Source organism: Gopherus flavomarginatus, chromosome 21 (assembly GCF_025201925.1).
Source record: "Gopherus flavomarginatus isolate rGopFla2 chromosome 21, rGopFla2.mat.asm, whole genome shotgun sequence".
In the NCBI taxonomy this organism is placed as follows: Eukaryota; Metazoa; Chordata; order Testudines; family Testudinidae; genus Gopherus; species Gopherus flavomarginatus.
This window is the reverse complement of record NC_066637.1, coordinates 11,246,031-11,266,148: the sequence shown is the minus strand read 5'-3', so window position 1 is coordinate 11,266,148 and position 20,118 is coordinate 11,246,031. Positions and strand designations below refer to the sequence as shown.

At 41.5% G+C, this 20,118-nt stretch overlaps 1 protein-coding gene across 3 annotated transcripts in view; it reads right to left on the bottom strand.

Annotated features, from left to right (window-relative positions):
• KIF1B (kinesin family member 1B) overlaps positions 1 to 20,118 on the bottom strand; it is a 138,073-nt gene that overhangs the window by 33,923 nt on the left and 84,032 nt on the right. For 2 of the 3 annotated variants that reach the window (XM_050931862.1, XM_050931863.1), the window contains 9 exons: positions 14,677 to 14,764; positions 13,449 to 13,597; positions 12,734 to 12,912; positions 11,666 to 11,803; positions 10,590 to 10,838; positions 4,428 to 4,546; positions 1,708 to 1,793; positions 1,426 to 1,555; positions 50 to 212 (listed from right to left, as the gene is read on the bottom strand). In XM_050931862.1, coding sequence (XP_050787819.1) covers positions 50 to 212; positions 1,426 to 1,555; positions 1,708 to 1,793; positions 4,428 to 4,546; positions 10,590 to 10,838; positions 11,666 to 11,803; positions 12,734 to 12,912; positions 13,449 to 13,597; positions 14,677 to 14,764 — 1,301 coding nt within the window. The remainder of the gene's footprint in view (positions 1 to 49; positions 213 to 1,425; positions 1,556 to 1,707; positions 1,794 to 4,427; positions 4,547 to 10,589; positions 10,839 to 11,665; positions 11,804 to 12,733; positions 12,913 to 13,448; positions 13,598 to 14,676; positions 14,765 to 20,118) is intronic. The other variant, XM_050931864.1, reaches the window with a different exon arrangement.

The window sequence follows — 20,118 nt, the reverse complement described above, 5'->3', positions numbered from 1 at the left end:
TCACTGCAGAGATCTTCCCCACGCTGTACTACCAAGGAGAGATTCTTACTTGAACTGACAGAAGATATCTGCATATTCTGGGAGGATGCCACTGGCCTGCAGCACTGTCACGCGGAAGGTGAACACACTACCCAGTTTCAGGTGGTCGCCAACCTCCTCGGTAAACCCTTCCATCACCATCTTCCCTTCCAACAAAGTGCCTGACTTCAGGTCTTAAAAAGAGACACAAAGACCTCCCATGAAATATTCAGATTTACTACATCTACAGATACTCGACCCAGCAAAGGCAGGATTTAATCCCCCAATCCCAAACACCTGCTCTCCAGTAGCTTATCTACAAGAGAATTTTTCAAAGCCTTAACTCACAATACATGCAGCTTCACTAATGGTAGCACTGATAAAAGCAGTAGGATAGTCAAGGATCAAGAGTTGTTCCAAAAAGTGTCTAACACACTCAGAGCAGCATTAGGTGACAGTAGTAAAAGTGCCTGGGTTCTTCAGAACCCTGTCTACACTACAGTCATCACCAAGGCTACCACCTACGAAGCTGCACCTGAAAAATTAATGATAAAAAATCCTGGTGTAGACAAGACACAGTGATCTCAACAAAGTGCAGAGTTCACTGGTAGCACAATGTGGAGACAGTGCAGGTTTAATAGAGTTCTCTTCTCACTGCCAGAACCCAGGCAAGAGAGAGTTGCAAGAGAGGGGAGCACAGTAATTACCAGTTAGATATTAGCATAAATAAAGAGGCAGGTGTGACGGAGCAGGGCAGATTTGACCTGGGAATGTTGTCTGGGAGTTACATTGGGGATGAGAAGAAAGCTACCTGAGCCAGGAGCGGGGTTGGGAGAAGTGAGACCTTCTGCCCTGGAGACTGAACAAAGAAGAGGAGAAGGAGAGGGGAAGGGGGAGAAAGCTGCTGGGAGAAATTTTTAGCTTCAGTTTGGGCTGGGTGGTGCAATGCAGGGAACCCCAAGCTGGGGTCTCAGCTCCCTGAACCCCTCAGAAGGACTTGATTGAGGGGTCCTGGTTGTGCCTACAAGCTCTGCTGTAGATTGCGTTCCTATTGTCCAATAAACCTTCCGTTTTACTGGCTGGCTGAGAGTCACGGTGAATCCCAGGAAGAGGAGGGTAGGGCCCTGACTCCCCAACACTCCGTAACAGCAGGCAACTTCTGAAACCTTCTAGTGGATTGACAATGATCAAAAACTCTGAACAGCTGCAACCTAAAAGCTTCTTCTGTGTGCTACATTGGAGTTAATATTTTGTAAATCAAAACTCTCACAAGAAAACAGTCACCATGATGTACCCCGGCACTCTAAGGACACTATTCCTTCACCTGTCACCCAAAGCCCCTTTTCATGAAAATACAGAATAGCCCCATATTTGTCCCCTCAAGTCCCAGAAGATGTGCTCACTTACCCAGGTCGTTCATTCTGTTAATTTCTTCTGGGGGAGTGATGACCTCTGAACTCTGACCTTGCCCTTCCACAATTCTCAGTTCTTCTAGCGACAGTCCAGAACGAGTCATTGCAACTGAAGAAAAGTCACTCTGAGGAACACAAGACAGGGGCTGCAGATGAGAGCCCTGCAACTTCCGATTTGCCTTCTGTACTTTTTAACCCACCCTAACCGTTCTGTATCTAGAACAAGACATTGTCTCTTCCCTTCACAAACCTCTCCAACCCAATTAATGTTTCTTACCTTATTAAAGTATTCATCATCAAAAGAAATTTTAGCTGTGCCAGATTGCCGAATGCCAGATCCATAATCTGGAGCTTCTTCGTCCGCTAGAAAGGCAAAGAAAAGAGAGACTATTGGAAACTAATTCAAATGGCAAGAGTGACTCAATGGGATACTAGTCTCCCACGTGGTGGATACCCCATCACTTGGGTCATTTAAATGTGAACAAGTTGCTAGATAAAATACTGTAGAGAACTACCTAGCATTGGCTTTTGGGAAGGGAATGGAGAAGACCAGCAAAACAGGTTAATGCTACCCATAAGATTCAAAGTTAATATGCTGGAGTTTGAGAATTCATGGGTTAAAACTTTATATCCATATTTACTGTTTAATTGCTTGTTTCTAAATAGATTACATCCAAAACAAATGGGCAAAAGTGTATAACATGAGTGAAAAAGACCAACAATCAGAGATGAGAACGTCTTAGAGATATTTCCAACTAGAAATGTGAAACATTATATATAACCCTCATCAGGATGGACCAATGGCTTGATTAGCAGAGAACAGGTTTTCAGTTCCTGTCCCCACATTAGTTCCAATGCAACCACTGACCTGTGTCACACCTCAAGATCTTTATCTATAGGGGATTTTTGCTACACAGTGAATAATGAAGGTAGTTTATTGCCATTTTAAAATTTCTTTACTGTATTCATCTAGATAGTCATGCCGAGTTCACTAGGGGTAATAGCTTTATAACCCTTTCCTGTCGTGACACAGTGTACATTAATGACAGAATGGCCATGACAAAACACCCAATACAAGAATAAGCTTTACAGAAAGAGGTTAAAAAAATCAAATCCAAGGCTTTTTATAGCAAGTTTAGTAATTCTGAACATTGCGAGATTCATCAGCAATCCCTAGGACCATCAAGGATTATGGTCTTTCAAGAAATGATAAACAGCCAGACTTACAGTCCTGAAAACTAAAATCCTCTACCCACAGCATGAGCACCTACAATGGCACAGCTTCAATGTGCCATATTGATCCAGAGGAACTCAAAGCAAGTGACTACTTCAGTCTGTATGGCCCATTCAGCCCAGTCTCTGCTGAGACTGCCAATAAGAGAGGAGGGGTGCCCAAATAGTGCTGAGGTATTTTCTAACAGGAGACATAGTTACAGAAGTGATACCAAAATTAAGAATGCCATCTTGAAATATCACTTGGACTGAAATATGTCATGGCTTTATTTAAAGATGTTGCAAAATCAATTTGTAATAGCCATGATTTGCTCTTTCATATCATCCATTTGACCATAGGTATTAAAGTGTCAATGCTCAGGGAAGCAAACCAGGCTAGAAGTAAACTTTTTGAATGTATTCAAATGTTTCATCTGTCATTTGAGCCTCAGCCAGAGTGAATCCCTCAGCCTCACTGTCTGAGACTTCATCACATGTTCCCATGGAGAATAAGACCTACAGAGTTGTCTTCCAATACAAGAGACAATGGATGGAAGTCAGCCATTGCTAGAAAGGGCAGATAAATTACAAGAAGTATCTGAGCTCTCACCAAAATGAATGGTGCATTGTCAAATACCAGGGACAAACCTTGACTAGTTCATTTCAGTGTGGAAAACAAAGGACAAAATGCCAACAACTGGTTGGCGGATCCAAGAGCTAGTTAAAGGAAATTTATTACCTCCTTTCTCAAAAATCAGCAAACAGAAAGGTCAGCTTAGCTAGATAATTCCCACCCCACCCCCACCCCCTTTAATCAAGGTTTCCCCGGAAAGAAATAGGGATTTTTTTGTCCTTACCCTGCAGCCCCAAGTAGTCAAACCAACATGGTCCCATGCAAAATTGAACAGGGTGAGGCTAACGTGTAGTTCTCTACAATACCTGCTATAAGGGTAAGGGAAACCACCCCAGGAGGAGGGAGAAACAAACCCTCAGCCACTATACAAGGACAGAGGCTCACTCTTTTCTTTGGATGTTGAGGGACTTTGATCTGGCCTATGAATAACTGAGGAATCAATGCTAACTCTACTTCTTCCCCAATTCCTAGAGGTGCCTGTATCCATAGAGAGGAGAATATAATATGAGATGGTAGAGCACTTTGTAAGTGAGTTATAAAGACAGGAAAGACTGAAAAGTCAGGATGAATATATGAAGAAGTAAAGGTTTCATGGGTGTTTATTTGGGACAAGCGCATGAGACTCAAGATGTCAGAGCTACAAGCAAGTTCTGTGGGTCCTCCAAAAATAGTACCATTCAAGCCTTTACACACTCACACACAGTCACATGCACCATCACGTTTATGCCATATTGTAGAGGAAAGACATCTTTTAAAAAAGTGTCTTGAAATATGTATTGCCCATAATCTCTACACCTTGGGTTGTCTTAGTTACCACATACAAATCTCAGTGGTAGACAGTGAACATTTCAAAACCTCTGAAAAAAAAAGATACATTTTCTGCAAATTAACTGATCAAATTAGCTAGGTTGGCCTTGGCCAAATGCTTTGTATCACCGGAAAAAATACAACCCCAGTTTTCTAATGTGCCACAGTAAGTGTCCTGGGAGGCTTGCAATTACCAGACCTTAAAGCTGGTCCAGAATTGAACGCAGCAAAAAAGTGAACATTTTGAAGCCAGCCCCTCCCCTCCCCTTGATTTTTTTTTAAATACAGCTGTTCAAAAACCACTCAAAGGCTTGAGCTGCAAGAGCATGCCCAGGGTATCTTACCTGCTATTGCCTGCACTGCCACACGCAGAAATCCTCGAACCTCCCCCTTCTCACTGACAACTGCCACTCTGTGGATAAGGGGCACTGGGTATAGAAGATTGCTCAGGTATACAAATGCCCTGGTAATAGGAGTGAAAAAACAAACATCAGACCGCCACTTGTAGAGAGAACTTTATTTGATTGGCTGACAGGACACAAACACCTTCATACAGCATAATGTCTGCAGTTCTGTTATAACACATTATCTTGTACTGTGTACTTCTATTTTCACACTGCCCTTACAGAGCTCCTGTAGTATTTTCAAGCTAAATTGTGTGAAAACACAGACACTTCAAACCAGAGCTGGCTGGAGCCAACAGGCCTACATTAGTGAGTTATAAAGTATATAGACGAGACATTTAAGATGGTTGGCTTATGAAAGATGACTTGATGCAATATAGTTGTAAACAGCATTGTTAGAAAGACATTAAAAACTCAAGAGGCCCTACTGCATACAAAGCATCATTAGGAACTTTCCATCCTGTGACTGTAGTTTAAAGATAATTAGAGATGACAAATTAAAAGGAAAGTGACTGTTCAGCAATCTAACAAATGTTTAACTTGAATATATACAAGCATTTTAAACAGATTTTTGACTAAGCATTCTCTCTCCTCTATTATAAAATATGCATACACTATATATGTGAAGTAATTATCAAAATTCCCCAATAAATTATAAGCCATCTTTCAAGCTTTTAAGAAGATCAGTTACTGAGTATTGGGGGAGCTACAGTATTCTCTACAAATAGCTTGGAATGTATTAGATTGCCACTCCCATGTAACAAACCACCATGAAATTCTAGAGCAACAGTCCAAAACACTGCAGCTTACAACAGAGTAAATGCAGCATTTTGGGCCAATACTGAAAAATATTACAAAACTTATTAGAACTGAAAATTTTAACACCAAGTGGGGGGAGAGTGTGTGCACGTCTTATTTTGAATTAGTAGTTTGACCAATTTATTGTTCACAACTTTGACGTTATACTTAAACAAAGTATGCTTTATACTTTCACGCTTCGTCAGATGCATGTGGTAGAAATTTCCAGAGGCAGGTATAAATACGCAGGCAAGCTATCTCTGGAAATTTCCACCACATGGATCTGACAAAGTGGGTATACATCCACGAAAGCTTATGCTCCAATACATCTGTTAGTCTACAAGGTGCCACAGGACTCTGTCGCTTTTTACAGATTCACACTAACATGTCTACCCCCTCTGATACTTTATACTTTCAGTTACATTAGAAAGCTAATTTTTTTCTTTTAAATGGCAGAACTTAAAATTGTAAAGGGCTCTTAAAATGGCAAGTTGAAGTGCGGAAAGAGTACCCCCAATCCAAGTAAATATCTAGACGCAGAGAAACCTAAAAGATCAGTCCATGGATTGTTCTCAGCAAGGAAGGCAGGATAAGGGATTTTAATGACCTGAGAAAGATAGTATTATGAGATGTTTCAGAATTCAGTGGAAGAACGCAGGGAGGGTATGTAATACTAGCTAGCTACAATTTCCTTATAATTAATTAACTAGAAGTCTACATGACAACTGTTTCATTCAGATGGTTCTAGCTGAGCTGACAGCGAGTTATATTACAGCACGAACCACGTGTTTAGCTGGATTTCCTTTCACACTCAGTTTTCCCCTTCGCCTTTATATCCAGTACAATTAAAAATAAAGCTTAAATCATTTATTATTCTGGGTGTACAAGGTGAGCAATATGCATCTCTGCTGCCTCTGACCAGTACACTCATATGTACACAGTATTCATCAGACACAGGAAAAGAGATGAAAACAGAGAGGTGAACTCAGTGCCTTGTGACACATAGTCAAGAAACCAAGTTAAAGAAAATAAGAGGCCATTCTTCCCTGGGCCTCACCTCCTCAGCATAAGGGTTTTTTTGAAATAAGCAAGGGGTAGGCATTTGTCAATTACAAACTAAAAAGATTAAAATAATTCTGCCAAAATAAAGCGATGACGAAATGCAGTACAGAAGAGGATTAATAAAGCTGTAAGAGCAAAAAAAAAAAAGACAAAGAGAAATACACAAACCACCACAACTCAGCACACGAATAAATAAAAGTAGGATCTACTTCCTTTTCAGTCTGCTCCAAAGTGAGGTAAACACTGATAAATAGGGCCCTACCAAACATGCCATCCCTTTTGGTCAATTTCATGGTTTTAGGATTTTAAATTTAATTATTTCAGCTATTTAAATCTGAAATTTCACAGTGTTGTAATTTTAGGAGTCCTGACCAAAAAGGAGTTGGGGGAGTGGGGTCACAAGGTTATTGTAGGGAGGGTGTGGTACTGCTACCCTTACTTCTGTGCTACTGCTGGTGGCGGTGCTGCCTTCAGAGCTGGGCAGCTGGAGAGCAGCAGCTGCTGACCAGAAGCCCAGCTCTGAAGGCAGAGCTGCTGCCAGCAGCAGCACAGAAGGATGGCATGGTATGAGACTGCCACCCTTCCTTCTCTGCTGCCGTCTGCAGAGCAGGGCCCTCAGTCAGCAGCCACCCCTCTCCGGCCATCCTGCTCTGAAGGCAGCAGCACAGAAGTCAAGGTAGCAAAACATGGTACTGCCACCCATACTTCTGCGCTGCCTTCAGAGCTGGGTGCCTGGACAACAGTCACTGCTCTCTGGCCGCCCAGCTCTGAAGGCAGTGCAGAACTAAGGATGGTAATATTTTGACACGCCCCCCAAATAACCGTGCAACTCCCTTTTGGGTCAGGACTCCCAGTTGAGAAACCTGGTCTCCCCCTTGAAATCTGCATAGTATAGGGTAAAAGCACACAAGACCAGATTTCAGGAAGTGGGGGAGGGGAAGGGAAGACCAGGTTTCATGGCCCATGACGCATTTTCATGGCCATGATTTTGGTAGGGCCCTACTGATAAAACAGGATAAGGAAGGGAGATGAAAACTTAAGTCAGGAAAAAAGTTGTTCACAAATTAATGTTGACTTTAAACCCAAGGCAGTGCTAATTTGAAGGGAAATCAGCCAAAAGAATGACTAATGAACTCAAATACTTTATACTAACTGGACCAGGGTAGGAGTTCAGGGAGGTATAACATTACTATCAGCACCAATAATATACACAGTTTAAAAAAAACATTAAGTCCAGGGAAAATAGACATACACCCCGTTCTTCTCCTCTCTCCACCAGGCAGGAATCTAGCTAGCCTCATATCTGTGTGTATATACAGAAAGAAAGTCTCATAACTAGTCTCTACAAAAGGCCTTTCACCTCTAAAGCTAGGGCTACCAAAATATACTATCCCAAGATGGCAAATGAAAATATATTTACACACGTGACCCAGATTTTGAAGTTATGATCCAACAGATATGATATCAAATGCATTCAGCTTTAGATGGTCAGCTGCAATTTGAGAGTCACCTTGAGGAAATGACAACCCCAGAGGACAAAAAATATGGCTTTTGTCTTCCACTTCCTTCCATCCAGTTACCAGCTGTGGGTAATTGTTTTAAATCAGGGAAAAATTTATGGATACAAAAAATCTTTTAGGGTTCCCATCTGGTGTAGGAAGTGCTGGATTCTGTGTGGCATGGACAGCAATGGCACATTGGCTGCTGTGGCTGTACAGAGAAAAGCTGTCTTCTCCAGCAATAGCACCTTCCTCCACGTGTTACACCACAGGAGTATGCCAAGCTGGGAGTGGATGCAAGGTTAAGGTGACATTTCACCTCTCCCTCACACATTGGAGAATTGTCCCACCCTCCCCTAATGATCCCCATCTTCAAGTATCTCCCTGCACTTTAGCCCAGCAGACTGAAAGAGGGGGAACTGTATTAGCAGAAAAATTGGTGAGGTAAAATGGCACATTCACAACAAAACTAGAAATGAAATTTTACAAACAGAAATTTTTACCCAACATAAAAACAGAACTCAGAATGATCATGGAATTTTTCTCTTTAAATATACGCAACATCAATTCAGGATTTGAAGAAAATACAGCATAACCCTCATCCGCCTCCCTCAAAATATACTAAGTGTTTCGATATTTCACCCCATTAAGTATTCAGACTTAACATCCCAGCATGCCAGAAGAGATGGCTAAAGGGAACAGCTCTTTGAAAAAGAAAAAAACTACAGTTCAGATAGAAGGCAGACAATGCACAGTATAAAATACTATAGTTCGATTTTAAGAAGGGCTGGGTAATTGCATGACTAAACCTCAGTATCTTAACGCTCCCTTTCAGGACAAATTCATCACTGTTGAGGTCAGGAAGGAATGCTACTCTGTCCCACTGGGTCCCTTTTACACAGCAATGCACAGCTAATTAAGTGTACTATGGGGTTTTGGCTCAATCTGTATCAGGCAATCACCACTGTTGGAGACTATCTGCCTAGTTACTTGTCCATATGCAAAGTTTACAAAACAGGATCCATGCTGGAAAATACTAAGGAAGGGAAATCAGTTGAACTATGGTGATATACAACCTCCAGCCATAGTCTAGTCAAAGAACAGCAGCAGGTAATTGCTGTTACAACCAGCATAAGGTTACACAAACTGACAAAACTAAATCTATAGTGGGGGGAGAGCTTCAAATTCAATTGCAGTCAGAGGATAGATGGAAACTCATGAATCCTAATTCAATTTGATTAAAATTCTGTATGATCAAAAGTGGAGTTATATAATAGAGGAAATTTATATAAGATCAGATTGACATATATATATCTAGAGATGCAGAGATCTGGATTCACTTGATATTTGGCATAGAGTGTACGTTCCTAACTGCAAAGAAGCACAAGTGTTCTTTTCATATGCAGCATTTGCTCAGCCTGTATATAGTGCTTCCTGTGGAGTCTGGACATTAGGACTGAGAAACGAAGATGAATAGTTCAACTTTTTCCCCCAAGCACTCCACACACTGAATGAATATAAATAATAGCATAATACACTCAGCATGCTGGCACTATTGTGAAGCATGATTCCTGCTAGTGCGAGCAGTTACTGCACATGCAGGACAATTAACAAAACTCCACACCAAAACTCACAAATCCGTGTGTTAGATTAACCTGAAAATAGTTGTGCTTTCAAACGTAACTTTCAGCTGTTGAGTGGTAGGTTACAATATTTCTCAGCGAACAGAGAAATTTTCTGCTTCCCTGCATCTTTAAGAACCAAAAGTTTTTATTCTTCAGGATGGAAGTTTAAGAACTTCTGAGCTCCAATCACAATTCCTATCACTTATGAGCTCTCTCTATAGCCTAAGCAAGTCACTCAAGAACCCTATTTCAATTTCCCCGTCAGTAAAACTGGGCTAAACCTGCTTACTGGATATTTCAGAGAAATTATTTGTGAACACTTTTTGTGATCAAAACACAAGTGTCCGTGTAACATGCTGTACGGGGCTGTGTCTACATGGGAATCTAAGATTCTCTAGACTACGAAAATAGTTGATGTTCTAAAAACATGTCGGCTGCTTACCATGTTTTTAAACGCCACATAGCATATAGAGTAAACAGGGTTTAACACCTTTAAAACATGCAGAAAACTAGCTAACATGTTTTAAAAGTGTGAAACCCTGCCTACACAGCATGGTATGTGGTATTTAAAAAACATGTTAAACAGTTAACTGAGATGTTTTAAAATTACAACTACTTCCCCTAGTCCAGACAGGAACCTTGAGATGAGTTATTTTTCAAACCAACTTTCCTCCCATTCTACCCCAGTCACAAAGAGAATGTTTAATAAATTCCCCTTTGGAAAACTTATTTGATTAGATTTTACAGTTTCCCTCACCGGAATGCTCCTTTAGAGAACAGAAGAGTCAGAGCAATACTACCATAAACTCTGCAAGTCGAGTATAATGTCCAGGTAAACAACACCCTAATTACTACAGGTAAGGGAAAAGGAATTGGCTTTATGTTGTGGTGGGTAAAGCTTGTACTCTCAAGGACTCCTTGGGCCCTTTATTGTGGAAGACTTGCATTATAGTTTTTAAAACTGACAGACTGCCCAAGTAGATCTGACAAGTCTCATTTCTAGATATGGCTGCTTATGGATTGGCTTGATTAACGTTCTCCATTCTGAAAGGCAAAGTCTCTGCAGCCTACGGCAAGAGCTGGTCCCTTTTGGCTATTCTCACAGTAACCTCACCAACCTTCCCACTAAAATGAACCAAGGGGACCGGTCGTAAAACGGGTCGTGCCCATCATTGAAGAGATCGGATCCCTCCTCGGTTCCAGCGTCGGAGCCAGTATCATCCACAAAGGCCTCATCATCAAAGTCTTCCATCTCATCCTGCTGCTCATCGGCCAGTTCGGTTATGTCGGAGTCAGCCGTGGAGAAAGTGGGGGAGGGCGTGCGGTCAGCAAGACGCTCATTCACGCAGCCATGGAAAATGGGGGAGCTAGATATCAGTTAACGGAACACTTTGATTAACACAGTGAGGGGAGAGAGGAATGCTTCATAACAGATCATACTGCTGCAGTCAGCATAGAGCCCACCATAACAGCAAGCAAAAGCTTTAGACCGTCTGCATTGGGATGAAAAGGGAGGAAGGGAATTGCTGACAGTTAGGGAAAGACGGAATTCTTGGACTGAGCAAAAAGCAAAGGAAACATGAAGACAAACAAGGCCAATCATGTATGGTTATTTACAGTGTTCTTATCAGCTCACTTAGCGTATCTATAATGTTTATCTCCATCACAAGGCACTTCTAAAATAAAGGAGTCACTCAGCATCAGACACTATTAATGAACCTCTAAGGTCTCCTCTCACTAGGTGTTTAATCTTTCCAGAAAAGGACAACACAACTGCCTTAATGTCACAGCCACACAAAGCACTCAAGCTCTGGACCAGTTTTCCCTTGTTATTTTTGTAAGTCTTCAGTCCCTCCCACAGCACTACTCCAACAACTTAAACAACACTTAACTAGTTACTCCAATCCCTTCCTTGTAGAAATAAAATCTTAAATATGATTAAGGGTGAAATCAAACACATACCCTCTGAAAAGTTAAAACTGTATCAAGCAAATGTCAGGCAGCATTTCCTGCTTCTTACCAGTGTTTTGGTGATGTAAGATGATCAATAAGATCCGAAAGTTGAATCATCAATTCTGAGACCCCACATACATGGCTGATATGACTACACAGCCTAAAACTCTATTCAAAGTCACAGCTTTCTCCCAGCAACGAGTAGGTGAACATGCCAGGAGATAGAACTGTCATCACGTACCTACCAACCAGTTTGAACCAATGGAATCGATCGTAGAAGGGGTCACTACCAGTCATTGTGCTCTCATTCTCATCCTGGGCATTGGACGCCATTTCTCCAGCCCTGTCATACATCTCCCGCATCAGCTCCAATCTCTGCCTACACAGCAAAAAGTCCCCCAAAAAATTAATGATGAAAAAAAGAAACCATATGAATTTGCTTCTACAGTATGATGAATGAGGACACTAGTACAGAGATGCGGTGATCATTTTTCTAAAGGAGCATGCATGCTACAGGGACAGAATAAAATATCCTCAAACAGGCAAGGGGGAGGGGGACACAAAGAGGTAAGGGGCCAGTTCATCTCTACTGTACTAATGCTCTAGCACAATGTTAGGGGTCACTGTGCTGTGGCAGATGCCATCTTTTGGAAGAAATGCAGAACACATGCCAATCAAGGTCAATAAATACCCCATGGTTCGTTTCATAATAATAGGTTAAGCCCTGAGGGTCTGGTCAAAGTCAAGCTTCAGTCATTACATTCTGCCTCCCCTAATTCCTCCTGCAGTTTCAACTAGGCACATGCTTTATTTTCTGCACTGAACCAATGGATGGTATTGGTGTGCACTATTGAACAGCTGTCACATTCCACTCAACAAGCGGCTGCATTTCAGTACTTGGCGAAGTGATCCCACTATAGACCACAAGCACACACAGGATTATTTAAGGTTTCAAAATACTTGGATTATACTCTAGAAGTGCAAAAATAAATTGATGAAGAATCCATAGTCTCAAACGAGTAGGAAACCTTGGCATATCTTGTGCATATTGCACAAGAAAGATGAAAACCACCACCTCAGACTTGAGATTGTTAAAATTTGGGAAGTTTTTCTAAGGGCAGACTTCCATTACTGAAGTTTTACCTTTTAATTCTGTTTATAAGTGATAGCGTTATGTGAAGCAGAAGAGAATAAATGAGTACCAGACAAGTGGAGGAAGCATAAATATTAAGGCAGTGAGATGAACTGGGACAAGTCTAGAAAGACCTTAAGAAAAAATAAACCCTAGTAATTTTGAACTAGACCCTACTTGAGTTTCTCCAGGGACCAGTAATGTGTTGCTCCATTCTTCAGATCTTGGACTTCCACAGCCACTACTGTCCGAGGGAAAGGTCTGTCATTCCGAGTTTTCTCTGTCTCATTGGGCAGCAGCTCAGGGGGCAGAGGGGAATAGAGCGTGTTGGTTAGTAGAACAAACTGAAACTGCACCTGCATGGAGAAAAACAAACAGTCAGAGAAATCAGGCACAGGAGGGCTTCTATTTAACTCTAGTAGCAGGAACACTCCCAAAAACCCTCATTAAAGTGAGACCAGAACCCACCTAAACAAAAGGAGGCAACCACTTGATTTTTATCTTTGAGAACAGCACCAATTTTAAGTTCAAAACATTTAAGGAACAGCCTGGTAGTCTAACAGCAGCATATAATACTGCCATGTTGAGCATCTAGATCTAGCCTTGGCTTTTTGATAAGATGAATGACCCAACATGGAGTTAAGATGGAAAAGAAAAGTCATCTTATCTCTAACACAGGCTTAGAGAATAACTAGAATGGGGGCTGGGGAGTTGAAAGAAATACAAATTCAGTATGGAATCTGAATTATGGCAGTCAAGCCTCAAAACACTTCACATACCAAAATAAGAACCAAGAGATATGCTGGGTTAAAGGCAAGAAAAATAAGTATAATACATCAAAGCAGGATCAGTACACAGACATCTAGGAGTTTGGTGGTCCATACAATCTTACCTTCTTCTTTAATTCCACGCTGATTGCATTGGCCTCTTTCAGATAGACTGCATTACCCCAGAGCTGATCCCTTAATGAAGTGAACTGGTGGAACTTCCATTTCCTGAATGCCCACTGGGCCAGTTCATATTCACGCTGAGTCCACGGCACTGAGGAAAGTAAAGAAACAGCTTAGTCAAATGCAATAGTTTTCCCTTCAACATACCTATGCAGAGGTTAATTAATTCTCTTAATTTTCTTGTAAAAGTTCTTAACATCGTCACTGAAAAGATAGCATGGAAAGGAGATAAGTTGTACTCATTGCTCAATGGGTAATTAGTTCTGATCTTCCACTCCAAGCACTGGAGGTTTAACCTGTAAAGCATCTGGAGTAGCTAGACCAAACAAAAACTAAGCTCTGGTTACTTTATTTGTAGAAATCCAGAAAGCTAAAGTGCTAAGAGAAAGCAAAATATCCAGGGAGAAGATAGTTAAGCTCTACATTTGGTAAATCACTCCTCCCTTCCTAGATGTTCTGTAGCATAGAGAGGAGCTGGCAGCATAAGATGCTCTCACTTATACTACACCCAATCAGAAGTTCTCACACAGGGCAAGTCTATGCTACGGTGCTATATTAGTACGTCGCTTAGCATGTCTGGTGAATACACGCCGTGCCAATGGAAAAGCGCTCTCCCGTTGGCATAATTACTCCATCCCCGTGAGAAGCAGAAGCTATGTCAGTGGAAGAGTGTCTCTTGCCAACATAGCCACTGGTGTGGACAGCGTTTAGGTCGATGTAACTTATGTCGCTTCAGAGATGTCTTTCACATCCCTGAGCAATGTAAGTTAGATGGACTTCAGCAGTAGGGTAGACCAGTCCACAGATTATTAGAGAATCCTAGCTCAAATACATGAATACTATCTTTGTTTAGAACACAAAAACTCTGTGGACTGGCACCAGAATATGAAGCCCTCACCAACCGAAGCTCACTCCCACCCAATGGCTGTTGGGTGGCCTAGGTGAATTTGATGGTTCTAGTCCAGTTCCTTTGTTCTATGCTCGTTCAGAACCTGTTCTGTGGATACAGAATTTCGGTCTATATGGCTGTCAAATTTGCTCTAAGAGGCCACCACTTTTTCACAAGTTCCAAAGTTGGTTTTCCATCTTATGGCAAATGTCTCTGTAGTACACCTTCCTTTGCACCAAAAATTTGGTAACAGCCTGAATTGTTTCCAGCCTCAAACTCACCTTCCTCCTCTTCCTCTTCTGTCATCTCAGCAGCTAAGGATCGTGTCTCAACCTGCTTCTGCAAGGCCTGCAATTTACTCTCATAGTCCTGTGGGAAGACAGGAAATACCGTGTAGGAAAAAGACAGATGAAAGTGAAGAGGAGACAGCCAGAGAGGGACAAACACTTCAGGAGTGAGAGACACAAGTGGAGAGGAGAACTGCATGAATATTTCCATTTAACTCAGATCAGACTCTTCTGAAATATAATTTAACAACATACTAGACATCTTTGGAACTTTTCCTTCTAGAAGAGTGGAAAGGAGAAGACAGGAGTGTCTGTAAGATATGCTGGTATGTCTGCTATGTGTTTTCATTATAAGGCCCCCATACACACAATGGCCATAGACTGTGGAGGGTTTTTTTTCTGGTGGGAAAGACCACAAACTGGAATGTCAAAAAGGCATCTGTAAATTTGTAGGTATAATTTATCTAGTTTTGAAAGTACTTCTGGTGACAGTGCACATTTTGCATAATGTGTGCAGGGCCAATGGATCCATGCTCCACTATTCCAACCCTCACACACCATAAAAGTCATTAAAACGGAAAACTCACTGCTGATACAAACTAAATACTGGAATAATGACCAAAGTAGGATTGCAAAACATGTAAAAGATGAACATAAGTGCTTAGAAATCCAGGTTATGTAGCCTCAGATTAAAGTGTTTGTGAAACAGTTTTATGCAGTTAACATTTCTGCACTGTTCTCTAGATGATTTAGTTTGGCTACATAGGGATGGACTGGAGAGATGGTGTATCTTCATTTAACCAAGACCAGAAAGAGTTAGATATTCCACTAAGTTGTGTCTTTTGGTGCAATGGAATTAATTTTATGCTTTAAATGAAGTTTATTCCTTTATCAAGTTCTCATCACCTACGGTGTGAGTGCAACACACCATTATGTACATTTAATTTCTCACAGGAAGAGAAGTTATAGGTTGTTTATACAGATAAGACTGACTATGCCTAGGCCAAAGGAGTTTTGGTTCTGAGCATACTATGGTCCCACTGATAAGGAAGTGCAGGGTGTTGTATCACTTCATTTTGTGAGAAATTTATCCCATCATGTAAAATGCAGGAATGGACCAGAGGAATTTTTCCTCTCTCTTAAGTGTTTGGAAAACATTCAGAGCCATCCTTGTAGAAAATGTTTAGGATGTTGTATCTTGCAAAGGTAATTGCTTGGACAAAAATGAGATAAAGTGTTCTGTCATCACCAACAGGTTCCTTCTCCCAATCGGTGAAGAGAAGGAGAATGACAGAACAGGATAAACAATTTCTCTTGGAGCTCCCCTATGAGGAGCATCAGAAGTGAAAGTTCGTATATCCTGCTAATTTGCAGAGGACTCTGCAAAGGCGTAATCAATACATGAAAGAGAATACTGATATTCATGGAAATATAAAAACAAAAAACCACCCCAAAACAAGAAAAGTGCATCTCAGGTTCTAGGTCAGATGCCAACTTGGGTACAGGAGAAGATAGAAGCTTAACACTTTAAAATATACTGGTATCCTAGATGTCAATAAGAAAGTTACTAATTGTGAAAGGCTGACTACCTGAGTGTGGAAATGCATGTGAGAAAATGGGTTTGGACCAGAGAATTTCATCCAGCCTAAGGGGTAGGGAAGATGCTTTGGGCCAGATTTTCAAGAGTACTCAGCACCTTGTCACTCCCAACTGCTCCCATTTTTGAATGTCTGTATGCTTACTTAGATGTCTAAATGGGTGTTTGCGGGATACTCTTAAAACTGGCCCCTCTGTAAAACTACCTAAAGCTCACTTGGGTAATAAAGCTGCAAATATATCCAATTTAACACGGATCAGGAGAACTTTCCACCACAGAGCACCACTGCAGCGCCGAAGTCCTACTAGCCAGGGTGTTTCTTTTGAAAGGATAAAACAAACATGCACCACACTGCTGGACAGAGTGAAAAGGATCTGTGTTGGGCTTGCAAAGTGAGAGGAAGATGATTACCTATAAGTAATACTCAAAGACAGTCTCATCTCTTGGAGAGAATTCTCATGTTTTAGATTGCCTCCCCTTATTTCATCGTTTGATTTGTTTTACCAGTGAGATGATAGGCTCTTTCAATAGCCAGCACTTGTAACATACAAGACCATAGAATCCCTTAACTAGTTAGTTCGCCATGTGCCTTATGTCCCTACACTTGCAATTTCAATCCCCACTAAACATTCTGCCACTAGCTGTCATTAAAACAATACTCTTGAGAAATCAAGGAAATCTGTGGACTCTAACTTCTGGATATTAATGGGTTTAGTTATGACTGAGTCAGGGGGGTGCTTTGGGGAATGCAAAGGAAATAAAATTGCCAAGAGCCTTTGTCAAACCGTCTTGTGCTCCACAAGTGGGCATTTCTCTCTTATCCATTTGTGGACATGTTTATTTTCCTTGAAAATACACAGTTCAGCCCTACTGTACTAGATTGTCTTACGACAGGTGAGGATTTGACACATACATATACACCTCTCTCACTTGTAAGGGGGTATCCTTACTGAAGAAAATAGCTTTGGAGTGTTTTGTTTTTTAAAAAGTGAAGAAGCTTTGAAGCGTGTTTATTTTAGAAATGTGCAGTTACTACTACTTTCATTCCTAAATTGGTGTAAAAGAGGGGGGAAATGGCAAGAAATTGGGTGATTTATAGGAGCTTGCTCAATACATCTGCAGTGTTAAACCTGGTTTGAATGGGTAGTTCTGCTTGGGAACCAACAAGACATTCTTGTTGGAGAAGCATACAGGAGATGAAGGGAAAACCTTTTCACAGTCAAAGATAAGTTCATTTTATGACTCATAACAGGAAGGGTGGCAAAGGCAAAGCGGTCCCTTGTCTAACAAAGCAGCAATACTATTAATATGTTTTCAGCACTGGAGCATACTTTCAGCCTCACGCTGTACCAAAATGAGGATGATTAGGGGATTACACACCTCACTTTACCACCACATTATATATAGTATCAACACACACACACACAAAATCTTAGCACTCACAGATTTTCAGTCTTATTGTGGGCCTGGGAGAAAAACAGGTGAGCAGAACCCAGACCAGTGTTTCAGCAGAAGAAACAATTTCACAGATTATGAGTTCGTTGGTTCCTCACATGACAAGCTCTTAATCTTTCTGCCTTCATCCTCCCTCCTCCAGCACTTTTGGCTCCCCCCTGATCCGCCAAAAAAGCCTTTTTGGAAACTAAACCCCCATAACATTGGATATATCAATATGAAAGAATGAAGAGGCAGTGGTTTATGAGGCTCTAGTTGCACATGAACTGAAATGGATTTCAAGACCTTAGGTACTTGCATTGAATGATTGGGGCCCACACTGGATCATTTGTGAATCTCCTTGATGCTGAAGATCACTTATTGCCCAAGGCATGGTGATCCTTTATTTTTTAGTTGGTGGTACGTGCCTTTCCCACAGCCATTAGCTTTGCACTTCAATCATCCCCTATTTCAAGATCTACTAAGATTCCAGCTCTTGTCTCATGTCTGCTCCAGATCTTAGAACTCACTTGTCTTTTTAAAGACACTTTCAAGCATAGAAATGCAACATGAATTTAATCCTTAGGATTTTTATGTGGGGGATCAAGGGGCAAATACTTCAGAAAGTGCAGAGGGTGTTACTGGGTTCTTTGGAAGAATTTATGCAGATATTTAGGTTGCATTTCACACCTCTTTGCTAGTCCATGATCCAAAACCCTAGAATTCATTCTCTTTCCCTTAATGCATTTCTTCCAATGCCAGAGTCTGGAAACTTAATCCAAATTAACTAAACATGTGAATGATCTTTGAATGTAGACAAGCCCCTAGTTAAACTAAACATCTCATGCACCCACACTATGTTTTGATCACATATCTTAAAGCAGGGTCACACCAGGTCAGTACTTTGATGGAAGAATGAAGGGGCATGCAGAAGTGGAAGGAATGAACTTCAGATTCCCAGCAGGTGGCACCATTCCCACAAGGGAGGTGACTGTTTTATTCTAAAGACACTGAAAGAGAAGCCCTGACCACTTGAGGTCATGAAAGCCCCAGCCCCACGCCCCTGCCTTAAAAAAAAAAATAAAAAGATTAAGGGCATTTGGTTTTTGCATCCGGGCCACATTTCAACTCCTACTTCTTCCTTGAACTTTCAGCTGAAGAAAATTCACTCATCCTAAACAGTAGTTGCTATGTTTCAGAGTAGCAGCCGTGTTAATCTGTATCTGCAAAAAACAGGCGTATTTGTGGCACCTTTGAGACTCAAGTTTGAGCATAAGTTTTCGTGGGCTACAGCCCACTTCTTCGGATTCACTTCAAAAGTTCTGTTACTTAACTGGCCTCTCAGAGTTAGTAAGATAACTCCCACCTTTTCACGCTCTCTGTATGTGTGTGCATATCTATCTCCTCACTATATGTTCCATTCTATGCATCAGAAGAAGTGGGCTGTAGCCCATGAAAACGTATACTCAAATAAATTTTTTAGTCTAAGGTGCCACAAGTATTCCAGTAGTTGCTACATTCTCTCCACAAGGGGTTGCATTTCAGTGAAGGATGAAGGGATTCCTCTATATAGCTGATAAATCTGTTTATTAATTAACCCTTTGAAATAAGAGCCATGGGTAGAACAGATTTTTATAAACATTTTGCCCCATGCTGAAGTTTGATTTCTGCTCTGAAACGAAGGGATTCTGTGTTTGCCTGATCAGGGGGTGGGGGTGGGCGTGAGGGGGGGTAGATAGAGATGAAGTCTTCAGGCTGCACCAAGTTTGACAGCAACACAGAATACCTAGAACTCTAAAATGCATTTCAATACAAGGCAGCTATTTTCTAGAGAAGATTCTCCCCCCCCCCCCCCAAATGGTTATAACACTGTCATTTGAAACTCAGCTAGGGAGCAGTGGGCTGAGGGATGGGAGAACAAACAAGCTTGTCAAATAGTCAAACATGAAAGGTAGGATTCATTTTCCTGGAGCTGGTCTGGAGCTTTCGGAGACAAAACTATTAATATGAAGATGACATTTTAGTGGTCTCCTGCCTCCCTGTTTACAGAGACAGAGGTGCTGTGGGAGAAGCAGAATCGAAGGAAGATGCATTTCAAGCAGTGCCTGCAATTGTGGTGCATTACCCACCAACTCCTTAAGTATCCCTGAAAAGCAGAATCTGTTCTGGCTCTTTCAGAGGGCTGGTCCACACTACGGGGGGAAATCGATCTTAGATATGCAACTTCAGCTACGTGAATAACGTGAATAACGTAGCTGAAGTTGAATATCTAAGATCGGATTACTCACCCGTCCTCACCGCGCGGGATCGATGTTTGCAGCTCTCCCTGTCGATTCCGCAACTCCGTTGGGGTTGATGGAGTTCCGGAATCGATATAAGCGCGCTCGGGGATCGATATATTGCGT